Raw genomic sequence first — 18111 nt, 5'->3', positions numbered from 1 at the left:
TTTTGGTATCAGAATATTGAAATAGATAACTAGCACTCTCTTGCATAGACGACTGTACTGTGTTGTCCTTTGCTTTGTCTAAGGTTTTGGATTTCTCTAATCCTTACTGAGATATGGTGCCTGGAAGAGCTCCAGTTCTGTCCAGTTTCTAATACAGCTGTATATTACAGAGCATGCATACATTGGTTAGATGTAAATTCCTCCTGGACGTGTGAGATGGTGTGAGTAATTGTTACAAAGTAAGGAACTGGCCCAAAATACTGAGCAAGAACAGATGTATTTCTATTAAGAAATGCAGTAGTACTTATGAATGTTCTGTAGACATTAGCTATAATGAAAGTGAAATTTTGAAATTAAAGTTATTAGGGGATACAGCAAAATATATGTACACATACTCACAGCTACAGCTATACTATTCTCTTATGTATTCACGTTTAGCAATCTTAAGTGCATTCACTAATGTAGCAGTTGACTGAATTTTACAACTTATTATATTAGGCTATCTTAAAAATCTATTCTATTGCATCTAGAGTTATCTATAATACTAGAGGCCCGATGTATGAAATTTGTGCATGGGTAGGGTCCCTAGGCCTGGCCAGTGATCAGGGACTATCTGTGGGGTCACCAGTGGGGCAATTGGGAGGCCTGCAGGCTGGAGGCAGCTCTTGCATTGAGCATCTGGCCCCTAGTGGTCAGTGCATGTCATAGCAACTGCTCCTTACACTGCTTTTTCCACCATTCAGTTGATTTGTATATTAGGCTTTTATTATATAGGTTTGCATCTTACCTTATCTATGTCCCCACAGTGAGCTGTCCAAAGAAACCACTTAATATATTTTTTAATAAATAGAAAATTAGTACTACTTGAGATATGTCTACCAAATGGTATTAAGTAGCAGGAGGGATTCAGGATTATGTGAAGGCTAATGTGAAAGTCAGTAAATAACAAGGAAATTGTCATTAATAAGTTCAGTCTTGGTATTGTTTTTATTTTTCTCTTAAGGACTGCTCCCCCAACCCCCATTCTCTATCTTCCTACTCTTCAAGGTCAAATTCAGATGTCATTTCCTCCATGAAACTTGCTCTGATTATCTCAGCCTGAAATAATTTCCTTTCCCTTTGAACTGATAATATTTTCCTAATTTACCTGAATTGGTACTTCTCACAGTTTCCCTTTTATTTTAAGTATTCACATATACATCAGATCTTGACTGAAAAAAAAACACATAAGTTTTTTCAGTAAAGGGTTGTATTTAAAATATATTGGTATGTTAAGCCTTTTGTAAGTGAATAATTAGCCCTTTGCACTCCGCTGTACCCTCTCAGGGGACATCGGAATTCTAGCATATCACTCGGATGTCCCCTCTCAGGAGGGACATTGAAGTTTATTAGTGATTACGGGGAATTGAGTTAATTCAACGCACGTTTCCGCCGCAAAGTAGCGTCGAGTAGCTGGTAGCCAATGTCCAGAATGGTTCGGAGTGCAAAGGGTTAGGAAATACTGGCTAAATACCTGATTTATTCTGTAGCCTACATAAAACTGAAAGTGCTACTAAGACCTATCATTCTATAGTTTTGAGAGAAGACAAGGTGTCCCTATGAAGTGAGAACTTATTCAACTAATAAACACTTATAAAATTTACATTGCATTGTCAGTAAGAAACTAAAATCTTCTGTAATAAGTTACAGTAGACTTTTGTTCAAGTAAACATTTGATTTGACAGAAAAGCCCAATTGACCCCAGTTAATTTGTTCATACTTCGTGTGAGCTTCGGCTCATAACATGCTTCCTAGTCCACTGTGGTTTACTAATCCAAGACATTGTGGCCTATTAAACAGCAAAATATTTTGAGATATGGAAGGAAGTATAATGCCCAAAGATATTTTATTACAAAATACTGATTTTATTACAAAAGTGATTTTCAACTGGTATGCCATAAGAATTTTTAAAACATGAAATCCCAAACTATTTAGTTAGAGGCACTGACCTCTTTTCCCCTTAAATTGTCAAATAAAAAAAAAATTTGACCACACCCAACACAATAATAGCCTTCCTATGTGACTGACTCAAAATTTTACTTTTTTTTGGTAAGATTGGCCAAAAATACTATGTATTTTGGTGTGCCACAGAATTTAATTAGTTTGTGTGTGTCATAAGATAAAAAAGGTTGAAAATTGCTGTGCTACATACTAATGACACTGACATGATTAAAACATACCTGTCCACAAGATCTGGTCCTACTGTGTGTCTGATGTTATTTTCTAACATTGTCTCTATGCCTCCTCTACACCAGTAACAGTATTCTCTTTACTGCTCTCTAAATATAATACACATCCTTTCTTTTCAAAGGTTTGTTCTGACCTTGTTCACTTTTGCATTAAAGGCTATTATTTCAGATAAATTCCTACTTCACTTTCCTACCTCATCTAGGTTTCATCTTAAATAGTACTCCTTTATCAGGGCAACGTTTCTCAAAAGAATGGTGTAAATTGACATTTCTCTCCTGTCCCTCATTTTCCTGCATTATTTTTATCTTATTTAACCGTTGTTTTTCTCAGAAATTTTGGTCCTGAGGGCACAATTTTGTATGTATTATTTTCCACAATTGTATACTTTGCACCCAGGGCCAGGTAGGAATTTAACAGATATCTGTTCAGTGATGGGATGGACATTTGCCACTACTGAGCATTAAATGTTTTTAGTTTCCTAAAGCAAAGACATAGTTACATTAATGCTCAACACTAATCAATCTTTTTATGATATTGAATTTTAAATGGAATATACTGAGTAGCCTCTGTAGTAGGAAGTTAATGAATATTTGGTGTTTGGGCTGCTCAAAAGTAATACCTCCCCTGCTTCTTCTAAAAAACTGTTCCCCCACCACTCCACCCATGTGGTTTTTGTGAGGGCCTAGCCCCCACCCCCAACACACACACACACACACACACACACACACACACAGACACACACACACACACACACACACACACACACACACACACACACAGTCCTCCTAGGTATATGAGTGCCAGCAATCTTTGCACTTGAATACACTTGACTTCAATAATTGGTCCATAGATAAACATCTGACTCAAGGTGGATCAATAAAGATTATTTGCCCAAGAATTTTCTGGTTGGAGTTCTTGAAAAAGTGTTTGCTTTTCTTATATAAACATCTGTGACCTTTGTCATTGCAGACATCAAAAAAATAAAACCAACACAGAAAAAAACAAATGAAGAGGGGAAGAGATAAATTATGAAAACTAAGAAAAGAAAGAACAAAGAAGAGGAAGGATGTCTAAAGGGGAGGGAGAAAGAAAGGGAGAGGTCAACAGAGAGAGAGAAAGAGGAAGAGAGAGAGGAAAAGGAAGATAGTGAGGAAGGGAGGGAGAGAGGGAAAGAGCAAATGAGGAAAAGCAGCAGCAAGGGATCAGCTCCACTAAATTCTTCCCCATTGAACCAATGAGTCTGTTCTTTTTTTTTAATTAAGTCAGTCAGTCTAATGATCCTGATTAATATAGTATGCAATGTAGTAAGATGAATGGACAATATCTCCAGCAGGAGTTTTTAGGATGCATGTGTGTGTTGGGGGATCCCCCATTAAAATACATCTTTTAAAAAATATTTTGAAATAACTACAATAAATGCAAGGGAATCACTTTAAAATGGAATTTAGGGAAGTTATCTTTGAAGAGTCTAAGCTAATGAGATGGAGTTATATGTCTTTATGATGAAATAAGTTGATATAAGGATAAAGATAGAACTCAATTTTTTTAGAAGAGCCTTCTATTGGCTGAACCTGCAGGAGTCTAGCTGATAAGAGAGTTTTGGGAATGCAGCCCCCCCCCCCCCTCTCCCCTTCTCAAGGAATCAGTCCTCAGTGATAAGGAACAGAAAGAGGACAGACATGCAAGACCTCTCAAAACACTCACTTGATTATCACTGAGGAATGTTCTTTGGAAATCAGATGGCACCTATCTAGTTCTGTTGTGATGTTGTGAGAGTTGTTGAGACTAACTTGCATTCTCACCCATATCTATCTGGGTTTTTTTGTGTGAGTGTGTGTGTGTTTTCATTTGTTTGTTTGTTTTTTTGTGTTTGTGTTTGTTTGTTTGTTTGTTTTTACCATGATTTATATTTGGTGTATTTTCTTATATATCCTATAATGTAATTTTTCTCCTCTAAACATTATCTAGCCAGAGTGGAAAATAGCACTTGAATTGAACTAAATCTAAAGATTGCTATCTCCTTATCTATTTTTATTCTTAACTGAGGGTGGCATTGAATTTGGGATAATTGGAAGTATTTAAGTTAAAAAAAAAAATAAGTACGTTACAAGTTATATGGCAGCTTTCGTAAGTCTAGTGGTACTGGGGAGCCTTGCCACAAATACCAAATATGTGTGGGTTTGGCACCCTTCAGGAGATTGTTTGTTTGTTTTAAAAAACTATGTTTTACAATATATTACTTTTTCTTGGCTATTAGCACTGGACATCACAGCTACATACTATCTGGAGGATTACTGCATTTTGCCTTAAGAATTTATTACATCTTTACTAAGAATTTCTCTGTCTTAGTTCAGATACCAACAAATGGACTGACCTCATTAATGTGTTGCTTCAAACTATAAGAGAAGAAGCTCTTAATATTTTAATTCTGTTTGTCTATGTTTATAACTTTATGACACAATTGCATGTTATTGAGCAAACTAAATTTAACATGCATTTATAGAAAGCCTGACTTGGCTTTCACTCACAGTAGAAGGGATTTTTCTTTCTACAGTTGTAGATTTTGATTGTCTTTTTATACTTTCAGTGGCCAAGGAGATGGTTATTTTGAGACAACCCGTTTCAGTTTGGGTAGCATTGAATAGCTAGCAAGTTACCCCTCATAATCAAGCACAATCTCTGTTGTTTTGCTCTAGAACCATACAGAATGTCTCTGGACCACAAAATCATCTTGAACTATGTAACTACAACTATTATCTACCTCTGAGTTTTATCCCAAGATAAATGCTCACAACTGCCATAACCATTGATTATATCATGTTTTCCAGATACATTGTTTTTCTCTAAACATGCTTAATCTCCTATCTATTTAGCTGTAATTATACCTATTTTTATTTTCCTACCTTCTTTGAATAATTGGCTTCCACTAGAGAAAAGCCCATTCTGATTTCATGTGTGCTAAGCTTTCTTCTTTCAAATTGTATTTACTGCTTAGAAAAATTAGTATCTTGTTTCCATAAATATCTTGTGAGATATTCTGATCAATGGTGGCCCTAGAGTAAGCAAAGTTATTTAGAAATCAGGTTGAACTTGAGTTATTTGAAATGAATAATAAAAATGTGAGTGGTAATACTCACACAGTGGTTAATATTGTAAGATATTTTACATTCCATATCTATGTAAATATATAACAATGTCCAGTTTAATGAATCCTCCAATTTAAATGTCCCTAAACAAATATCTCTAAATGGCTGAATATGTGTGTTTTAAATCACCTTAGCCATTTCTGATTTTTGAAAAAATGTCTCAAGTTTCTCCTGACCCTCTTTTTCTCCTATGCGTAAGAGTGAGCTAAATTTGAAGAAAGTTTAAGTACCATATTGCCATTAGTCAAGGGTTACCTGGCAAATGGCATCCTTAGTCTTTTGTCACCACTGAGATGGGGTGTTCCGGGCTGTTCAGCCTTAGTCTTATGATAGTACCCTTACCATGATCAGTGGCTATTAGCCCACACTCTGCACTTTCCTAGTCATGATTCTAGAGCCATTATACCTACCAGTGCCCTCTTGGCCCTATAGGAGGAAATGGGGAATTCTTGTATGCTTTCTAAGACAGGTTTGAGTGCCCTATTGTCTTTGAGGTTGCCTTGAGTCATGTTTGCCACACAACTCACTTTGCCTTTGATGCTCTGTTATCACAGCCAGCAGGATGGGGATTTCTGAGTCTTGTGTACAACTCTTGAGTTCTAGGGCTCCCCTAAACCTACCTAGAGTGTCTTATCACCCTTTACCACCAACCACACCCCTATTACTCAGCAGAGAGGAGGACCCTTGGACTCTTCTGAGAGACCCAGGAAACATGTTATCATATCTTCTAAAAATCACCTTACTACCCAATGGAGACTAATTCCTTGGGTTATAAGAAAGCTTAACTATGAATTAGAGTGAGCAAGTGGAAATGGGTATGTAATGAGAGATCAAAAAGAATTAATGTTAGTTTTTAAATATCAGGGTTGCTTTAAGAAACATGTGTTATCTATACAGTTTTCTATATTTATAAGGATTTTTTAAGAAAGCAATTTCTACCTTTTACTAGAGTTGATTCTGTATACAATTCCAGTTACTAGATCATCCTACATTTAGTTGTTAAACTAGAAACAACTAACATGCTTTTGTTAATTATACCTTTTTCCTCCATTATTCCTCATTGTTTTAGACAATTATTTTACCTCACAAACTTACCTCAATTTTATTCCTTAAAAATATTTTTATTCCTTCTGCTTCTTTTTAAATACTCGTCACCATTGATTTGACCCATTGTACCTATTTTCTAGCTAGTATTTCTGTTTACTAGTACATATTTTCAACCTTCTACCGTCACAATTATTGCTCCCTTGGTAATTAAATCTGAGTAAAACAAAATGCTGATGAAGGCATGATTATTCATAAATTCTAAGTCGATCTTTATGTCTTAGACCAGTGATTGGCAAACTCAGTCAACAGAGCCAATTAGCAACAGTAAAAAGATTGAAATTTCTTTTGAGAGCCAATTTTTTTAAACCTAAACTTCTTCTAATGCCACTTCTTCAAAATAGACTTGCCCAGGCCATGGTATTTTGTAGAAGAGCCACACTCAAGGGGCCAAAGAGCCACTCACGAGCCTCAGTTTGCCAACCAGGATCCTAGACAATGAAACTCATACCCTATAGAAAGACATTTAGGGCCTGCCATGATCAGGATCTGTATTTTATCCACCCCAACACTCCTTACAAGTCTCATTAAACTCAGTTTGTCCTTGGCCTGTTCATCATTTGTGTCTTTCTCGGTGTGTTCTGTGTGTCGAGTATTCATTCCTCACCTTTTCACATCCTTCAAGGCCCAATTCAGAGCCAAATTATTCATCAAACTTCTCCCTACTACCTCTCCTTTCTTGCTACACTATAAAATAGAGAACCTATATCACCGGTGCTTCTAAATAGCTTTGGTTATAATTATTATAATAGCTACCACATTCTGCCTTATATTATAGCTCATTGTATTTATGAATATCTTCTCTGTCAGGCCATTAACTTAATGTGTTAGGTACTACTCTTTGCTTCCAGGTGACAATAGCCAACTGGAGCTACCTTAAGCAGAAAAGAGACTATTATGTGGATAGCATCATGATATCTCATGGAAACCTCTTAGAGGAAGTACACAGGCAAGTCAAGAGCAGAGATTTGGAAGCCTTTACACCTGATTCTGACTCTCAGCTTTCATCACTTACCAAATATATGACATTCTGTATGATTATTAAACATTTTGTGGCTCAGTTTTCTCATTTATGAAATGAGGATAATAATAATAGTACTTACTTCCTGGGATTATTTTGTGGGTAAATGCATTTGGCACAGCTCTCATTAAATGTTATTTTAGAAACAAAGGTAGGGAGGAAATTAAAGTTGGACCTCAGGAAGCACTGAAAGGCTGTCTGGAATTCAGGTGGCATTTCTCTGATTTGACTATGCTTCATTTTACCTTTTACAACAGACCAACTTTCTTTGCTCCCCACTGGGGAAAAAAAATTGCTTGTCTAAAGCCGTATGCTATACATCTCACTTCTGAGAAAAATGGATTCTGTCTTTGCCTTTGCTCCAAATTCTGGGGGAGGACACTGTGATTGTGACCCCATGTAGTTCCAATCAGCTGCCGCCAGGATTAATAAAAAGTCAGTGAGTAAACAAAAAAAGCCCATCTTTATGATGAGGCACTTCTATTATAAAAGAAGGTTTAGGGAGCAAACAAAATTATGATCCACTGACATGTTTTATTTATTTGGTTATACATTTTTATGTAGTTCTGTGTCTCTAATTGAATTTTATCAATTTAACTTATTCCTTGTATAGACATACTTGCACCAAGTTCTTAATATTACATGTATTATTTTTCTATGCATATCATTGGTTTGATCATTTTAAAAAATATTTTAGTAGTAACTTATGTTCTGGGTTCTAATGCCATATACTGAGCATATATGAAAGAGACAGAGTAAATTTCCTAACATTGTAAAGCTAATATATATTGCTTGCTGCTTTAATATATATATATATATATATATATATATATACACACACACACACACACACACACACACACATATATATATATATATATATATATATATATATATATATATATATATAGTCTTCCTATTATCACAACAGATCCAAATATTTTGTGCTAATAGATTAGAGAGAATGGATGGCTACTAAAGAAGTAGAGGCAATATCCACTCGAGAATGAACAAAAAGAGATGATCCTGAGAGGAATCATCTGTAGAATTTGAACTAAATCTAAGAAATGAGAAAATAGAGCAAGATCTGTCTACTTGGGGGGGGGGGTGTATTTTAGTGGTAGAAGAAGGGAATGATTGTGAAAGAAGAGTATATATTTTAAAATAAGTTTAATTTGTCCTAATTACATGACTGTATGTGTATATAATAAGTGTATATATAGAAGAGATTTATATATACAAGAGATTTATATATACCAATATATATATAATAAAGCAGATTTTTTAAAATCTAGAAACACTAATGAATCCTGCCAAACATAAGTACCCTGCCCTCTAATTGTCAATTTTCTTATAATCATTTTTATGCCATTAAATATTCTTTGAAAATATGTAATTGTTTCATAATATTTTATCTTTGTTAAACTATCTGTTAACCATTTATCTCTTGTGGAGATGTCACTTATGAGCCTTCCCCACCACTATAAATAATGTTACAAAGAGCATCCACCCTGGAACATAAACCTGGATTAGCATTTCTGGCTATTTTCTTAGGTTCGCTTCCTAAAAATACTATGACTGGGGCAACCATCATTTACTTTCTCAAGTGTCTTGATAATGTTGCTAAATTGTAATAAACTTTTCAGGAAGTTTAAGAAAGATAAGAAAAAGTATTTTCATTTGTCAATGCTCTCTTCCTAATTCACAATCAAATGAAATAATCTGTTTAGTAATGTGTCTGGCATGTGGCCAGTTAATATTGACTATTGAGCAGTAGCCCAGAATTGTAAGACTGAGTTTGTGTTCTTCCTCTGTGTCATACCACTAAATCTATGAAGCACTTGCCTTCTCTGAGCCTCAGTTTCCTCATCAGTAATCTAGGCATGTATTACTAGTACTGCTCACTTCACATTGATTTTGTGGGGGTTTATCATATGGGAAGCATATGGTGCAGTGCTTATGACAAAATAAACATTTAATAAATGTTCACTAATGGTATTTTTTATCTTCTCAGTGTCACTACAATTGAAACTCCTCTTCTTATCAGTTTCTCCTTCTACTTTAACACCCCCCTTCTATATACACACCCCCATCTCTATCACAATTTGAAATATTCTAAATGAAGGTAAGCCTATCTCACTGGATGTATTAAGATGAGGAGAAATGAAGCTTTTCTCAGGAGAGAGATGTTATAGAAGGCATTAGTAATCAATCACCATTAACTTAGTCATCCCTACCAGCAGTCTGTATGCTTATAATTATTTACACACCAATTTAGGTATGTACTTCAGTTTTTAAAAACAAACAAACAAACAAAAAAACACACTGTGCTTTATTCTTATATGCTAACTGTTCATTATCTGTGGCTTATATAGCATGATATTATGTTCACAACATATTAATAGCAAATAGGATTCTTTCTCAGCTGGTACTCAATATATTGTAACTATCTAGAGTGCTGTATAAGAAGCATCTCAAGGCAATATCTGAGCTTGTTAAAAAGAGTGCTGTGACCCATAGCAACATCTGGCCTGCCACTGGAAGAGAAGAGTACTTCATTTCTATATATTTTAATATACTTTTATTGATTTCAGAGAGGGAGGGAAAGGGAGATAGAAAGATAGAAACATCTATGAGAGAGAATCATTAATCAGTCGCCTCCTTCACACTCCCCATCAAGGATGGAGCCCACAACAGGAACATGTGCCCAGACCAGAAATTGAACCATGACCTTCTGGTTAATAGGTCAATGCTCAACCACTGAGCCACACCAGTTGGGTACATTTATATTTTCAAAATATTTTACCTCTCATGAATATGTGCCTTTCCCTTAGTAAGTTAAATCTAAAAATAAGTATTTTGCATTATCAGGAAATTTATTTGAATCTAACATTATTAAAGATTTTTTGATAAAATTCTATCTTCAAAGGTAAACAAAGTAGCTATTGTTTCAAAAACTAGCATTACCAACATTGTATATGTTCCTTGAGACTTTAGTATTATGTATCCTCAATACCTAAAATTTAGATTTCATTAAATATTTTGCAAGATGAATGTTTGGCTTTTCTTATTGAATATCTCAGTTTTGTTTGGGAAATAGTAAGATCAGACAGCACCAAGAAAAAGTCAAGACAGTACTTTTAGTTCACATGTAAGCCTAGTCTGGGCATCTAAGCACCATACAGAATTAGTATTTCTCATAGCTCACCTAAAGTTGTAGTACAGAGCAATATGTTCATCATCTAGCTACACCAATTTTTCATTTCCCAGCAAAAGCGGCCACTAGCATTGTATCTATTTCCCTCAGCACTTAGGTCCAGGCACATATCTGGAGAGCTCAAGCAGGTGGACCATTCTAAATGCACTCACCAAGTTTACTGGAGCTTGGGTCACTGGGTAAAAGCTTTAATCATGAGCTTTGAGAAACATGGAGGCCAAGAACAGCTCAATCCTTTGAGTTCTGAATTTATTTTGTTTTAGGGAGAATTCATTCCTTCAGCTCTAAAGAGAATTATTTATCATTGGATAATAAGCTGCTTCTCAGTGACAGACAAAATATATAGTGAGTTTTATTTCTAATGCTTCATTTCATGAGGTGCATTGACTTTGTATGTATTCTAAGTCCCCAGCACATAGAACAGGATTAATGAACACATTCAAGTTAAAAGAAGAATAAAAAATATATATACTAAATAAATTAACTTACAGCTTGTGTTATACACCATTAGTAAATGTTTTCTTATTTTAAAGGAAAAACATTTGTTTGCATTACATAAAGCTATTCATTTATGTGTTTGCCATTTTCTTGCGCTGGAACACCATGGAGTTGGACTGGGTGGATTTTGGAGCTACATTGCCACCATGTGGTTACTCATCTAAAGATGTACTTTCCTTCCAAGCAAAACACAAAGGTTTTGTTTTTGCATTATATGGTGCAAAACAACACCTGTGCTTGTGTGATCAGACACACACACACACACACACACACACACACACACACAGGAGTCTGAAAGTTTTAAATTCATGCTTTACATTTGGAGAAGTGGGAAAAGGAGTATCTTTCTAAGAATGATTCTGAAGGCAGGTGATCTCTTGTATCAGTTAGGTGGCCTATCAATTATTTTCAAATATATTATATAGTACATACAATGGCATTTACTTTAATACCACAATTTCACTAATACATTTTAATAATAAAGCTCACAAATATGGTCCCTTGTTTGCTGTACAGATTTTATAAAAAGAATAATAGGTTTTTGTTTTTTTTCTCATGCTGGTAAGAACTTATGTACATAGCATTACCTGTCATTTCTAATGGAATAGAGAAGTAGATGCAGAAAAACATGTATAATAAAAATAAAACTTTCTTACTTAGCATATGGGTAATGTTAGCCACTGAGGATATCTTTTATTTCTGAGGAATAGAGCTTCACATTTAATAGAGGACAGAATGTTGGAGATATTCCATAAAAAAATATTTTTAAAATACTGTGTGTGTGTGTGTGTGTGTGTGTGTGTGTGTATGTGTGTGTTTGAGGGAATTTAAAAGGGAAAAATATCTTAATATTCTTCTTTTCAGATAGTGTAGACTTTAATAAGCTCTCTTTAAAATTGGTTCTTTAAACATTAAATCCACATATTGCTTTTAGAGTTGGTTCCATTAATTTGTGAAGAGCTTACTGAAAGAGAATCTATGTTTATATCTAGCCTGATATTAAGAAAGAGAAAAGACCATATTCCAGGTAGCTTTTCACTCAGATCACATCTGCCTTTACCAGACATGCCAAGCAGCCCTACAGTCCTAGACCATGGGAAGATAATTAGATGCAAAATAATGATGCTGAGAAATTCAGTATTGGATTCATTTGTGCTCATTCTCATTTATCTACTACCATTCAAAAGCAGGCTAAAATTTGCAGAAATCTTACTTTTTCTACTTATATGTTATGGTAATTAATAGCCACTGCACATGCGTTAGAAAACAAAGACACACAGAATTAAAAGAAATAACCTATAACCATACCACCCACTGATCACCACTGTTGGCATTTGGCATACCACCTAAGTCCTATTTTTGAGAAGGGTAAAATGTAGTCATGATTCTATGTACTGTTGGTCATGATTCTCTAAACTTTTTTTCCTTAATTATTCATTGTATGTCATTTATCATTCCATTTTATAGCTACATCATATTTAAATTATTTTTCACTATACTAGTTGATATATGAATTGCTTTCAAATTTTTATTCTTATAAATTTTATTGTGATGAATCTCTATATAGATGTGCATGAGTGGTGTGTTTCAGATACAACACATATACATTAAAATATATATGTTAATCTAACTACAGGATTGGGTAAAGTAGGTTTACAGTCATTCATATAGAAAATAATACAATAATTAAAGAATAACAACACAAGAATAAACTGTGTTTTGTGTACTTACAGCTATAAACCTATTTTTTCCCTCCACGTAATTTACTTAGGCTTTTTGGACTATTCCTTGGGAAGCACTTCTTTTTTTTAATAAAAATTACTAGGATGATGGATATGGGTAACTAAGACTAATTGCTGATTAATTGCCCCTCAGAAAATAATTACAATTTATTTCACTACCAGTTTAAATGTTCTGTTTACCTGAATGTTCAACAAGACTGCTTTTTTTGTCATTGATATTTATCAAAGTCTAATGCACACACAGAAAATTGACCAATTTATAAACACAAACTTCTGAGAACTTTCACAAACTGACATTGGTGTGACCAGCCCAGTTCAAGAAATGAAATGTTGTCAGCATCCTGGGAAGCTCTAATTGTGCCCATTTGTATTTACCTTTCAAAGGTGAACTATTATCCTAACTTCTAACAGCATTAGTTGTTATCTATTCGAAAACTTATCTTAATGGAATCATAATGGATGCCCTCTTTTGCACCTGACTTCTTTCATACAGCTTTTTGTTTGTGCAATCTCCTATTGTTGAAGTTTTTTCCTCCCCATATTCTGTTGCTCTATGCTATTTCATTGCTAATAATCTTTTTGAGCTGAAAGTGGAAAATACCACAGTGTTTTAGTTTGCTCTCAGTCTTTGCTCTCAGACTTAATGTGAGATTGTTTTTCTATCTTTATTTATGTTTGCTCAATTTTGACATTGGTTAATTTTGTTCCTCTCTCATGACTCTGGTTATTTTATCACGAATAATCCTTTCATGTTAGCCACCCAACAGGGTCCATTAGTTACACTCAGTAGGGCTTTAGTTACAAGGTAGGAGTGACCTGTTTTTTTCACTCTCTCTCAAAAGGCCAATTAAGGCCTTGTGGCCCTGTGGCTGAGCTTTCATCCTCAGTGGTGGGAAAAGGAACATGATATGTGGATTCCAGCCCTCATGGTAGGCTGACACCACCTTTCACCTACCATGCCAGTACTGCTGGCTTTTGCTCCCTCATACTCTTTTGGGTCTTCTTTCAGAAACTGATGTCCTTGAAAAGTCCACAGTCATGTTTAATTAACTGTTGCCCACAGGGTACAGAGCTTCTCTAAAATTAAAGCTGACTCAGACCCAGGACTGATAAAGGAAAAATGGATGGGAATCTCTGCCTCAGGGGTTCCCACACCTAGTTACACAAAAGAATCTCCTGGTACAAATACCTGACCTCATTTCCTGGAAGAAATTGTGATATCATTGGTTTGGGGAGAAGTTTGAGTGTTCCTTTTGAAAGGTCCCAAGGTGATTATATAGGGTAGCCAGGACTGAGAACCAGTGAAACTTCTGTCTTGGTGAGGGGTAGATTAAATTCTACTGAACTTATAGACCTCTGTAAATCAAGAATCCCTCTGCCTACTGGATGTAATGGCAGACTCCCAGAAATGAGCCAGCATCCTAACATTAGTCTTTCCCAATTACTGGACAATACCACATATTTCACTCCCAGTACATAGTTCTTATACTTATTGTTTTGATTCACAGCAACTTCAATAAATTATTCCAAATCAGAGGTAGGGAACATCTGGCCTGTGGGCCTTAAATCATTTGGTCTGATCCTGCCAAGGCATTAGGGGTGAGTTACGTAATTAAATGTTTGACCAAATATAGCAGGCTAATTTTTAAGTTGATAATTTTGTATGGTCTGCGAATGATGCCATAAATATCCAAATGCCTCTTGGCAGAAAAAAAGGTTGCCCACCCCTGTTCTAAATGGACAAGTACTTTAGCTGGTCACTTGTTAACATCTGAATAAGACTGACCTCATAGGATCACTATTTGAGAGAGATTTTTGTAATGGAGGGAGAGCTTTTGAGACCTTCCCAAGTTGAGAAGTACCAGTATAAACAGGAGAAACTAAGATGGAGAAGCAAACAGATAATATTTGCAAACTTCTTTTGGGCCCCAAAGACATCCAGGACTTTGGACGATGGTTCTGTCCTAATGAGCCTAAGTAAACATATCTTAAGTCTCACAAGAACGAATCTAGAAGAGTTGTTTAAAAAACAAGCTCCCCAATCTCAAACAATTTGAACAATACAATGTATAACACTGGATTATAACCAAAAGTGAAGAATACCTATGAGTCCCTACTGATATAAACAAATATTTGCAAACAAATATGGGAGAATAGACAAGTTTTCCTTATAGGAGAATTCCAAATAGTTTATATAGATATTGTCCACTCTTTAAATATGAGCTGCACATAATGAGTTTTTTCCCCCCAAAGAGTACAGTATAGGAAGTGAGGCGTGGGGCTTCACAGTGCAAAACCTGGCAAATACTACCTCAGCCAGGTGATAAAGTCTAATGCCGCCAGTCAAAGGATTTTGACAGTTTGATCTATCTGGGTTTCTGAACTCAGTTCCAGTGTGGGGGGAGGTGGAGGAGGTTTCTGCCCCCAAACTGACAATTCTAGACCACTCAACTTAATTCTGATGCTGGTAGAATCAGATTCCACAAGTTCAATGTTCAGTCCTACAAGCTTGCATTTCCCACCTTCAGATACCAGTTACAAGCCCAGTTATCATCTGTGACTCTAACCAACAGGATACAGATTAGCATTTCCCACAACTCCCTCCTTGAATTTCGGTTGCCATTCACAGGTCCAGACTGTTTCCTATACTTTTGATATACTGTCCATAAATCAGGTTCCCACAACCTGTTCCTTGGGTTCAACTAATTTGCTGGATGACTTATAGAATTCAGAGAAATATTTTACATACTAGGTCACCAGTTTATGATCTAAGGATATAACTCAGACAGTGAGATGGAATAGACACATAGGATAAGGTACAGGGAAGGTCACAGAGCTTCCATGCCCTCTGTAAGGACATGCCTCTCCCAGCACCTGTACAAGTACACCAACCCAGACGCTCTCCAAATGCCCTGCCCTTAGGAAATTAAGTGGGACTGAAAATTCTAACCCTCCAATCACATAATGGCACCAGACAACAACCAGGCCCCATCCCTAAGGTGAGATCCCTATGTCACCTCATAAACAACAGAAGCCTCCTTTATAATGCTCATCACTTAGGAAATCCCAAGGGTTTAAGGCACTCTAGCCAGGAACCATGGAAGACCAAATATGAGAAATACCGATATTCTTGGACCATCTGAATGACCAAATATGTGTATTTTTATTAATCATAATATCACAGTACCCTGGATGTGAGGAATTAAGAACCACCTTTGTCATCTTCCTCACCTTACCCCAGAACTCATTGTAAACATGAAGAAAAATAAATCAGATAAACCCATACTGAAAAACACTGTACAAAACACATGACAAGTACTACTCAAAATCATCCAAGTCAACAAAGAGGAAGCAAGTCTGGGAAACAACCCAGGCCAGAGGAGTTTAAGGAGAGGAGAGCACTAAATGCAGTGCTGTGACCTGAAGGAGTTCCTGAAACAGAAGGACATTAGGTTAAAAACTAAGAAAGTCTGAACAACATATGGACTTCAGTTAATAATAACTTTTGATTCTTACTCATGAGCCATGACAATGAGACTATAATCCTGAATATGTAAACAATAAGGGAAACTGGGTGCAGAATATACGGGAATGTTCTGTACTACATTTTTTTCTGAAAATCGAAAATGATTCTAAAATAAAAAGGTTATTAATAAAGAAAAGAGAAAGGAAACAGTGATCCCCAGAGCAGCAGTGCGAGCAGCATCTGGGATCTTGTTAAAAATTCAAATTCTCAAGTTTCAGCCAAGACCTCCTGAATCAGAAACTCTGGGGATCTAGCATTCTGGGCATGGGGATTCTGACTGTGATTGAGAACTGCTGATCTAGCAGGTTGGCTGAGAGCTCTTGCTTTCAGGTGCTTCTCATTTTATATGAGGTCATGTTACTTTTCCTTTAATGCCCGGGAGTGAATCAGATAGGGCCTCCTGGTAGCTTTCGATTACCCAGTTATCATCTTTCACGGAGGCATGATAGTCTGCCTCTCTTCTCCTGTTATTCAGATCTCATCTCCAGGGCCCTTTCCAGAGAGTCTGTTGTGCTCATGTCTTCCAGCACACACAGAGCCCCTCCACCTCCAATGTCCCCAGACACATTAACATGTACCAACTCCAATGTTTTCAGACGCCACAGATCACAGCAGAATGTGAATTCTCTGGAGACAGAGGTGACCTTGGGCAAAACGTGTGATCCTTCTGTAGTTGGGTTTCTTCATCTGTGATTTGGGGGCATAGAAGAGCACCTACCAAAGGGATTTTTGTGAGGATTGAGAGTTAATACTCATGAGATGTTAAGAATAACCACCAGCACTTTGTGAGGACCTAGTAAATGTGAGTTGATGCTATTATTAGTAGTGGATGCTTTGCCTCTTAAATATTTCTTTGCTACACCCAAAGCAGCAGGGTGTTGTGTATAAAATAATGGCTCAGAAAAGACTGGGTGAATTGAACGCACAAAAATCATACTTCAAGTGCAGGGATGCTGCCACTACCGTCACCAGAAAGTTTTAAGGCACCTTGATTTTGAGTTGGTATGTTAGAAATAGTTCATGTTGTTTATAGAATGCTTTTAGGATAAAACTTAAGATTTGAGGTCGCATAATACATACAATCTAGGTGTGTGAATTCATCTTACTTTAGGCTTCACCCCCCTACAAAAGAAAAATGTGTTGCTAGCAATGAAAACACCATCCTAATGTTGATCTACAATTAGTCTAGTTCCCCAAATCCTTAGTAAAAAAAGGATTAAAATGAGATTAGTTAGAAAAGAAAGCAGCACTCCAAGGACTGTTCTAGCAGCAGGTGGGTAAGTGAATGTTTGGACAAGGGGTTCAGATTTTGCTTATTTGCTCTTTGGAACAGGTTAAGTAGAAATGCAACAATTTAGACGCCAGAAATATACAAGCCCTGGGTGTTTCGGTTTGTTTTTCAGATGGGGATCAACGTGGTGGATTCTGCAGTCTCGGGATTAGGTGGCTGCCCTTATGCAAAAGGTGCTTCTGGAAATGTAGCCACCGAGGATTTGATATATATGCTTAATGGCCTGGGGCTCAATACAGTAAGTGAGTTTTACATATTTTAATATTCATGTATTCCTTGCAGATCCAGCTTGGAATGCATCTCAGATTGGGAAGCAATTTTGAGGTCAAAGTTTTAT

General features: G+C 36.2%; 1 protein-coding gene across 2 annotated transcripts in view; it reads left to right on the top strand.

Moving 5' to 3' along the window:
• HMGCLL1 (3-hydroxy-3-methylglutaryl-CoA lyase like 1) overlaps window positions 1-18111 on the top strand; it is a 221231-nt gene that overhangs the window by 199433 nt on the left and 3687 nt on the right. For both annotated transcript variants that reach the window (XM_084890880.1, XM_084890879.1), the window contains exon 8: window positions 17887-18012. In XM_084890880.1, coding sequence (XP_084747006.1) covers window positions 17887-18012 — 126 coding nt within the window. The remainder of the gene's footprint in view (window positions 1-17886; window positions 18013-18111) is intronic.

The sequence above is a fragment of the Pipistrellus hanaki genome (assembly GCF_964339955.1).
Source record: "Pipistrellus hanaki genome assembly, chromosome: 7".
NCBI classification, from domain to species: domain Eukaryota; kingdom Metazoa; phylum Chordata; class Mammalia; order Chiroptera; family Vespertilionidae; genus Pipistrellus; species Pipistrellus hanaki.
This window is presented reverse-complemented; position numbering and strand designations above follow the sequence as displayed.